Genomic DNA, 9,046 nt, shown 5'->3' with positions numbered 1-9,046 from the left:
TGTTGCTGTCAGGATATGGCCATTCCGAAATTGATAAGATATTGACATCTGCCTATTCTCACTGCTGACCTCCTGAGGAAATGTCCTAGAGTCTTCTAATCAGAAAATACAAAAGTGAGAGCTATGGCAAAAAAATCTGTGCTCACAGATTTTTTGAACTTTATTGAGATGCCCATCATAGCAGACTCCACGGCTGTTGAGAGCACAGGAGTCAGTTTCTTTCCCTCATCTCTGAAATGTTCATGATGTGGAAGGAGGAACTACAGGGAGAACAAATTTGTAAAAAGTTCTGGTGTTATTTTGTTGTTGTTGTTGTTGTTGTTCGTTAGTTTGACTCAGAACATACAAGAAGCCATGCCTATCATCAGAGATAAAAAGCAGGGGCTCTCTTATGTCTCTTTATGATAGACAAAGTAAGAGAACCTGTGTTTTCTCCTGCAATACATATACATGTGCACACTCACAGAGGATAAAATATTCCAAATATCCTCAATATTCTGGGTCATTCACCTTGAACTCTACTCCTCCTTCAAGCTTCAAAGCTAGTTTTCATAAGTGTAAGCACAATAATTAGTGAAATGGAGCCAGCGCTTCTTTTCTTCTTGGTGCCTATGTTCTGGCTGCCTGTGAAAGGCAGTTAAAGGGAAGGAGTCAGAAAAGACGGCAGGGAAGGCTGGAGTCTCTTAGCCAAAGGTCCCAGTGGTAAGTGTCCCAGAACTTTGAGACTGAAGGAGGTTTTGTTTAGCTCAGCAAACATATCCTGGGAAAATCTTTCCCCAGACTTGTTTTAATACTGACCCTAAATGACTTGAATCAGATGTGCACGCATTATGATTATTATAGAGTAGTTAAGATGATAGTATGCTTACGGAAATGCAACAAACACATTTTTGTTTCTTGTAACTTTCATTTTCCTCCATACCTGCTTCATGATTTCATACCTGGATGTCAACAGCCTCCCCCAGCCTCAGTCAGGGTTGTGCATTGCCTGGATCCCACTGAGTTTTCTCTTCTTTAAGACCTGTGATGAGTCTTAGCATCCTCTCTGGCTGACATCCCTCCTATTGCAGCTACAGTAGGACCTCCCTCCAGAAGACTGTGTCAGCAAAGAGCTTCTCATTGGGGTCTGTGGTGGCCCAGCCTACTCTGGCCAGGAAAAGTATACTGAGCTAGGCTCCTCTCCTATAAGTGCCATTCTGTCTCACTTGATGAAGGGAGACACTGATTCCTGAGCAGGTAGTGTTGTCAGGGATAAAGTTTAGAGGCTAAAAACAATCTATGTTTTCTTGTCATATTCCCTCTGTTTTCTGGAACCATTAAGGATGTCAGAGGGCCTTGGAATCATCTCTGAGTTTGCTTCTTCTGTGAGCTGGTTTAGGAACTTTCTGAGCCTCAGTTTTCTCATGCATGCATCATATTTACCTTGCATATATTTACCTTCCAAGTTTCTTGTGGGGTCAAGGGCAAGATACCCAGACAGTCTACTCTACCAGGGAGAAATTAGCAGGTGTCTAGTTAATGTTAGTGCTTCTAGGCTCTCCCCCACTGTCTTTTCCTTCTGGAACCTGATTCTCCCACAGATAATTTCCCCCACCAGAAACAGAAATTCCTGGAGGTCAGAGAACCCCACTTAATTAGTCAAGGGTTTATCAGCACCCAGGACAGTCCCTGCATGTACCAGAGAGATGGAGATTTCAAATTGACCCCAGTCATGAAACTTTCAGTGGCAGACCCAGAGTACTGACTCCTCCTGGGATCCAAGCCACTACCTCCCTCATTTCCTGTCTGGGACCCCACCACCAGTATACAGTTGCCCATTCTTTTCACAGAAACACATGAGCCATGGGAAGTTTCTGGGACTTTTATTTATACTCTTTTCATTTTTTTTTAAAGCCAGTGAGAATGGGCAAACTCTTGGTCCCTTCTGGGCTGCACTCCTCCACGGCCAGCCCTACCAGCCTCCCTCAGCCCACCCTCTCCTGCCTGCCAGTAAGTAGTTCAACATCACTGGGGTGAAAAAACACCACCCTGTAAGCTAGTGCCCTCTGGTGGCTGCAGCTCCAGGACCAGGCTACAGGGTGATCCCAGGAATGGCAAAGCAGGGGATTCCCAGCATGCTGTTGGCTCAGCCCCTCCCAGCACCTTTCCCTGCCTTGGAGGCTCTCCCTCTCCCTGCCTGGGTGCCCCTTTTGGAGGAGCAGGGGTTTCTGAAGTCCTTTCCAGCCCTTCCTTTCCTCTTCTGCTGAGATGGTCCTGACCTTGGGCAGTGTGAATGCCGGGTGGCTCTCAGGTGCAGCTTTGCACTAGGATTTTCTCATCTCTTCTCAGCCTCTGCTTGCAATCTCCTCTTTCCCAGCCAGGGTCAGTGTCCAAGATCTGACTTGGGAGAAAAGTGGAGACAAGAGGCCAGAAAGATCCCTGCCACTTAGAGGATCTGAGGGGATCCTTGAGTTTGGGTGTCAGGGGTGTGTTTATTCATTGCAGGACCCACTTCCTCTCCCTTAGGATTGGCTTGGGCCTCTAAAGTGGGTCTTTCCTGGGCAGAGGTTGTACCTAGAATATGTACCCAGATATGCCAACTCCATATTTTCTTCTGCGGTCAGCCAGCAGTTGACCTGGACCCAGTATTCTGATCTCCTCACTCCTCAGCCAGCTACCTCCTTCGGGAAAGGGCCCCCAAAGCTGAATCACAGTGGCGTGCCTGGGCTGTAGAGCCTGGTCATTTTGATATCCCTGTGCCATTAAAAATCTGCAGAATTGGAAAAGGTGCAAGACGGCGGAGAGGTTTGCAGGTGTTTAGAGGTGTGCATCTCCCTCCTCCCTCAGCTGGACTGGCCATTCCCCCTGACTCCTCTTCCTCCCCTCCTTCTACCTTTCTCCTCTTCTTCCTCCCTTCTTCCCCCCTTCTCTTTCTTCTCCTCCCTTCCTCCTCCTCTTCCTTCCCTTCTCTTCCATCCCCCTCTGCCTCCTGTTCCCCAGGCACGTGGGGAAGGGGAGGCTGGCCCTGGCCTGGTGGCCCACGGCTGCCCGGGACCTCGTGCGCGGCGGGGGGCGGGCTGGCGGAGGGGCTGGGGCAGGCGGGCGTCAGACGCTGTGTGCGCCCAGGCTGAGCACCGAGAAGGCGGCGCGGTGCTTGCGGAGCAGCAGCCGAATCTTCTCGTCGTCGGAGTCGGGGTCCAGCGGCTTGTTGTACTCGTCGTCCTCGTTCTCCGAGGTCGCGCGGTCCCCGCCCGCGCCGGCACCCGCCGGGGCCCGCGGCGTGGAGGACGAGGGCTCCAGCGCACTCTTCTTCCTCCACTTGGTCCTCCGGTTCTGGAACCACACCTGGGGTAAGAGAGACTCTGAGGACCACGCACGCACCGCGCACACGGGCGGCTTTGTAAGAGGACAGCTCCACTCCGCAGAAAGCGCTGTCATCCTTATTTTTGTAGGAAAATAAATGGCTCGATTTTGGAGTGAACTGTAATAGCCACGTTACTGGGGAATGAGGGCAATAAAATAAAAGAACACCCCTGCAGATCTGGTGCAACCCTCCCTGCAAGTGCAGTTTCCTTCTCTTTTGCCATCTGATGCACTTGGTGGGAGATGCTGAAATACCAGGGTAGAAAGGGGTTAGTCCAGGTCTGGGCACTTCACTAGGTGTTGAAGAGTTGTTCTTGGGATGGGAGTGTGGCTCAGTGTAGAGCCTAAACACCTGGGTTCAACCCCAGGCCCCAGGACCTAAAAAAACAAAACAAAACAAACAAACAACAACAACAACAACAACAACAAACCCCTCTCTTCTTTAAGCTTCTTAGACTTTCACTGAACTTCATGAATAATTTCTCCCAAATTAGAACAGTAACATGTACATTGTTTGGTGTAAAGATTGAAGATACCTAAAGAGGCAGAACTATACCTAAGAGGGGCCCAGATCATTTCCTTCCATTTCCATTCATCAGCTTTCACTCTCCAGCAGGGCAAATATTTGTCTGAACAGGTGGTCCCAGAGGCTGGCAGCAAAGCCCAGACCTAGGGTCCAGTCTGCCTCTGGTACTTGCGAGAACCTGACTGCTTCATTAAGCTAGGCAGGTCTGGCGCAGCTCAAAGCTTTCTTCTTTGGTGTCCCCACCCAAAATCTCTGGGGAGAGCTGTAATGTCAAAGTTGAGAAAGTTGCCCCCAGCAGTCTGAGGAGGGAGAAGCAGATCTTTGGAGGCCTGTTTAGGAGGCTATTTCACGCTCCCCGTGGTAGGAAGTACCAGAGCATATCTACCCTCCCTAAGTTTCATACATCTGCTATCCCATCCCATCTTCTTTTGGACCGGTGAGTAGCAAAAGGTTTTTTTCTTTCTTGAAAGATAATTAAGCCAAGTCCAGCTCCTTTGAGAGATCAAGAGGAATCCAGATTTAATTTGGCCCAGTGGCTGCCATTTGTGCTTGGGTTTCCTGGTTCAGACAGTGGAAGAGGGGAAGGCCTGAGGTTGGAGTCCCATTCCCAGCTCTGCCCTTACCAACCAGGAGACCTTGAGCAAGAGGGTCAACTGAGATTGTTTCTTCATCTGTCGAATTAATAATAATTAAATGAACTACATAAGAAGCATTCAGCATCGGGTTCAGTAGATGACAGCCATTTATTTTGTTGTTAATTATTGTAATCTCTAAGGTTAGATGGGCAAGTAGTTCCCAAACACCAGGACAGCCTCCCTCTGAGGGGCTGGGATTTATTGGGAAACTGTGGCTACCTCCCTCCCACGCAGGGCATCCTGTCCTGGCAGGTGCCCTCACTGCAAGGCAGTTGCCTTCACCCACACAGACTCACCTTGACCTGCGACTCAGTCATGCCCAGTGAGTATGCCAGCCTTGCTCTCTCAGGACCAGCCAAGTACTTGGTCTGCTCGAAGGTTTTCTCCAGGGCAAAGATTTGGTGCCCTGTGAATGTGGGCCGGGTATGCTTTTTCTTGTGGATGCTGTCACTCAGGGGGTCTGGGGCTGGTAGGAGGAAGGGAAGTGGGATTAGAAGGATGAAGGGGCACCTGGGTACCATGCACTGCCTGCAGGATGCCAGCCCTGCCCTACCTCTCCTATAGGGTGAGCTCCCTCCTATGGAGAAGCCATTGAGGTTGCTGAAGCATCATGATGCCTATCACTTCAGCCACATTACTAACATTTCAGATAACAATGACTGTGACCTCTACCATGTCAGGGTGGGTGGCAGCCCCAGAGGGCAGTTGCCCCAGGTTATACCTATTTAGGATCAACAGGGCTTAGAACAGGTTCTCCTGCCTTTTTGTCTAATGTTCTCTCTACTCAATGATGCTGACTTCTTCCAAAGGACAATAGGAGTTTCCTCTCTGTCACAAGACACCAAGACAAGGATGTTCCTTCAGGTCACCAAGACAAGGCCCCAGGAACCTGTGGATTTCTCTCCATTTTCTTGCTTCTGGGCTGCAATTCCTCAGATCCCTTGAAAAACAAGGAGGGAAAGCCTCCAATCCCAGTGTGCTACTCCCCCATGTCACCAGGCCTGAAGATCACACGGCTACAGTGACACTGGAGGCATGGAGGCTGGAGATCCCCACCCCAGCCAGGGCTGCGTGCTCAGGGGCAGTAGGGTTCAGAGGAAACAGAATCACCAGGTGTTAGGCCTTGGTCAGGACAATCTGACAATCCATGTCCCATCTCCTTTTTTTATAGGTGGAGAGACTGAGGCACAGAAAGAGGAAGAGACCTCCTGAGAGACCATCATCTTCAGTCCTGGCTCCCTTTGACTTAATTTGGTCACTGATCTTCTTTGCTATTTTCCTGTGTACATGCATTCAGGATAGAAGAGTTGGGGTGTGGAGTAGGGTGGGGAAGGATGATGGAGGTCAGGGAGGGGCGACTTGAGGCTTAAAGTATCCAAAAAGCTGGGCTGTAAAAGAGATGAGGTCTCTATCCTCATAAAAATCCCTAAGTGTCAGGTTGAGGGAGGCACAGGCTGTCAGGCAGTGAGGCTCCAAGCAGTGTGGCAGAGGGGAGGCTGCGCTTAGGGAGTTTCCATGGTTGATCTCATACCCACATTTCAGTGGGGGAGCCTAGAGAGCAGACAAAAATGGAGGCTCCCTCTGCCTGCCTTCCAGGTGGGTGAGCCTTACCTGCCTGTACATGCCACTGCTACCTCCACTAGTCCCTGACATACATCACAGGCCCCCTGGACTAGTTCTCTAAAAACTGAGACTCAGGCATGGGTGAGCTGAGGAGAGTCCCTCCAGCAACCAGGGCAAGTTCAATTTGGCTCAGCCAGTGCTCTGATGGCTGGATTGTCGCTGCTACTATTGCTATAAACCCTGAGAAGGAAGGTGGAAAATGAGCCATCTCACTCACAGGCAGGGGCTTGAGGGGGTCAGAATGCATTCAGTGTCCCCAAACATGCCAGGCATGAGCTGGCTCTTTGGGAATGTGACTCAGTGGCAGATTTCCTTCACTGGTGGTACTGTTTGCCTGCTTTGGGGATGAAGAAGCAGTGGCAAGGCTCTGGCCAGAAGCAAGATGAGCTGCCACCAGCTGTGGAGATAGCTCAGTGGTAGAGCACTTACCTAGCATGTGGGAGGCACTGGGTTTGATCCTCAGCACCGCATAAAAATAAGTAAGTAAAGTATTGTGTCCAACTACAACAACAACAATAATAATAATAATGATGAGCTGCCATTTGGACATTGTGGAGGGTAGAGGTGGGCAGTTTGGGCTTTTCTGGGCCTGGAAGTCCCAGGTTCCCTGGGACGGCATCTGAGGTGGCAATAGGTAAGGATGGGAGTCAGACATCTGTGTCTAAGCAAAGCTGGGGTTGGAGCCAGAGAGGGTAAGTTCAGTCCTGCACCAAGCTGAGAAAATGGACCCAGGCAACTGCGCTGGGCTATCTAATGGCGGCTGAGGTGAGGTGGGTAAGGGTGGGCAGGGTGAGTTCCCTGTCTCCTACCTCTTCCTCCTCCTCCCCTGAGTCTGGCTGGCTCTGGGTGGGCTGGGCTGGGGGTGAAGGTTTGCCTTCTACTCACTGTTGCTGCACTGCCGCCCGCCTCGCCAGTCCTGTCCTGTGTCCGCCCAGCAGTTCCGGGTCCGGGTAGAGTACTCGTTCCCAGCCTTGGAAAAATTCCCCACCTGGGGGCCATAGTAGACCCCCTGGGAGCCCAGTCCACTGAAGCCTGCCACGTGGGGGTAGCCGGAGAGGAGGCTGCTGTTCGGTGTGGCCACAGGCCTGCTCAGGATGTCTGTGATCCCATGGGGGGTCCCGGCGGCCAGCTGGGGGCCCAACCCTGGAGGGCTGAGCTTGTAGAAGGAGTTCTGCATGGAGTACTGGCACACCGGGGCCTTCATCTCTGAGAACTGCGCCAAAGGCGTGTTGTTCAACAGGAATGTCCCCTGCAGGTTGGACTCCATGATCTCCGGGTCAAGCAGCGGGAGAGTGAGAAGCCCAAGTCCAGGCCCCTAAAGCCAGAGACCCCAGATTCTGGCCCAGAATCTCATGGCAGGTTTGGAGAGTCAGAAGCAGCCCCAAGCCTCTGACTGCCCCCCACCTACAGCATCTGGTCCAGCCCTTCACCAGGGACTGGCACCCACGTCAGCTGCTCGGAAGTCAGGTGCCACTAGGGCAGGTGGGGGCTTCCCCAGCGCACCTTTCCTCTCGGCCCGTCCTGTTGGAGAAGGGTGCTCCTCACAGCTCAGCACAGCCCCCTCCTCAGCCTCCGAGTCTGGGGACCCTCCATGAGAAGTTTTAAGTTCAGAGAAGGGACATTTCCCTGATAAAGATATGGCCCATTAGAATACAGACTGGAGACTGGCTGAGCTGTGAGAGCTGTGCCGCCATTGGTGGAGGCAACACGGGCCTCACATTGGCTTTTGCTAGACAAATTGCACTTTGAAAGATTGACTGTAAAATCAGCCTCTGTGTGTGTGTGTGTGTGTGTGTGTGTGTGTGTGAGAGAGAGAGAGAGAGAGAGAGAGAGAGAGAGAGAGAATTAGTTCTAGACGCTCTTGTTCATCATTAGAGATTCCACCTGATTCCCCCAAGTCCAGCATCTAGGAAAAGGTGGGTATCTGGGAGGTGTCTGGAGGTTCCTGAGGCAGCTGGAAGTCACAGTTCCTGCAGCTGCCCTCCTGAGAGTGAGGAGACTGGGCTCAGAGGTCACATTCCTGAGCTGCTCCTGCCCCTTTATCTGCTGATGTCCAGTCTATGCAGGAGAACCGACTGCTTCCCTTTCCTCCTTGGTGCTGGGACAGGGTAAGTGCAGAGGCTGGGAAATGTCTGCTTTCTTGCGGGGAAGAAAATGCCTGTGAGTATTTTAGAGCCTGATGGGCAGATTGGATCGGGGGTGGGTAGTGGGTAGCTCTCAGGGTAGTGGGTTTGTGCATTTTCCACTGAAGCTGAAAAGGTGGTGGTACACATGTGTGTTCTCACCTCTGTCTCTGGACAGCCTTCCCTGATCCCCTCCACCAGGATCTCTTCCTCATTTGTGTCTCTGCTAGAGCAATAGCCACATTCCATCTCACTTGGTGTCTGGGTTTGAAATCTCTGATGCTGAGATGTCCCCTGCTTCCGTGGTGGAGCCATGTGTCAAACATTCGGTTGGGATTCAGTTGGGACTCAGTAAATATTTGATTCATGGAACTGGATTAAATCTCAGTGCACCCATATGCTTTTTTTCCCCCTTCTTCCTTGAGTATTTATACTGTATGAGGCTCTACTGGGGCAATCTCTCATTTTACAAACAAGGAAATTGAGGTGCAGACAAGGAAATTGAAGTGCAGAGGAATCAGAGCCCACTTTCCAGGAAACAAGTTTATTCCTGGTTTGGGCAGCATTCTTTTTTTTATATTTTAGTTTTTTAGGTGGACACAATATCTATTTTATTTTTATGTGGTGCTGAGAATCGAACCCAGTGCCTCATGCATCCTAGGCAAGGCGCTACCACTTGAGCCACATCCCCAGCCCCTGGGCAGCATTCTTTCCTGAATGCTATTCTCTAAGAAGAACCAGTCTGCTACTTGTCTGAAAATGCAAAATGACAGAAAAACTAGTGACTGTCAGATGAA

General features: G+C 50.9%; 1 protein-coding gene across 1 annotated transcript; it reads right to left on the bottom strand.

Moving 5' to 3' along the window:
• Window positions 1-3,084: 3,084 nt before the first annotated feature.
• Nkx6-3 (NK6 homeobox 3) lies at window positions 3,085-7,393 on the bottom strand. The gene is made up of 3 exons (XM_046443068.1): window positions 7,012-7,393; window positions 4,800-4,969; window positions 3,085-3,324 (listed from the first exon to the last, which is right to left on the bottom strand). Exons 1-3 carry the CDS (start codon window positions 7,391-7,393, stop codon window positions 3,085-3,087), a joined length of 792 nt encoding a protein of 263 aa, XP_046299024.1.
• Between the last annotated feature and the right edge of the window lie 1,653 nt (window positions 7,394-9,046).

Source organism: Marmota monax, unplaced genomic scaffold, assembly GCF_021218885.2.
Source record: "Marmota monax isolate L192 unplaced genomic scaffold, Marmota_monax_Labrador192_F-V1.1 WCK01_AAM20220418_F8-fsc00252, whole genome shotgun sequence".
Lineage (NCBI taxonomy): Eukaryota > Metazoa > Chordata > Mammalia > Rodentia > Sciuridae > Marmota > Marmota monax.
This window is presented reverse-complemented; position numbering and strand designations above follow the sequence as displayed.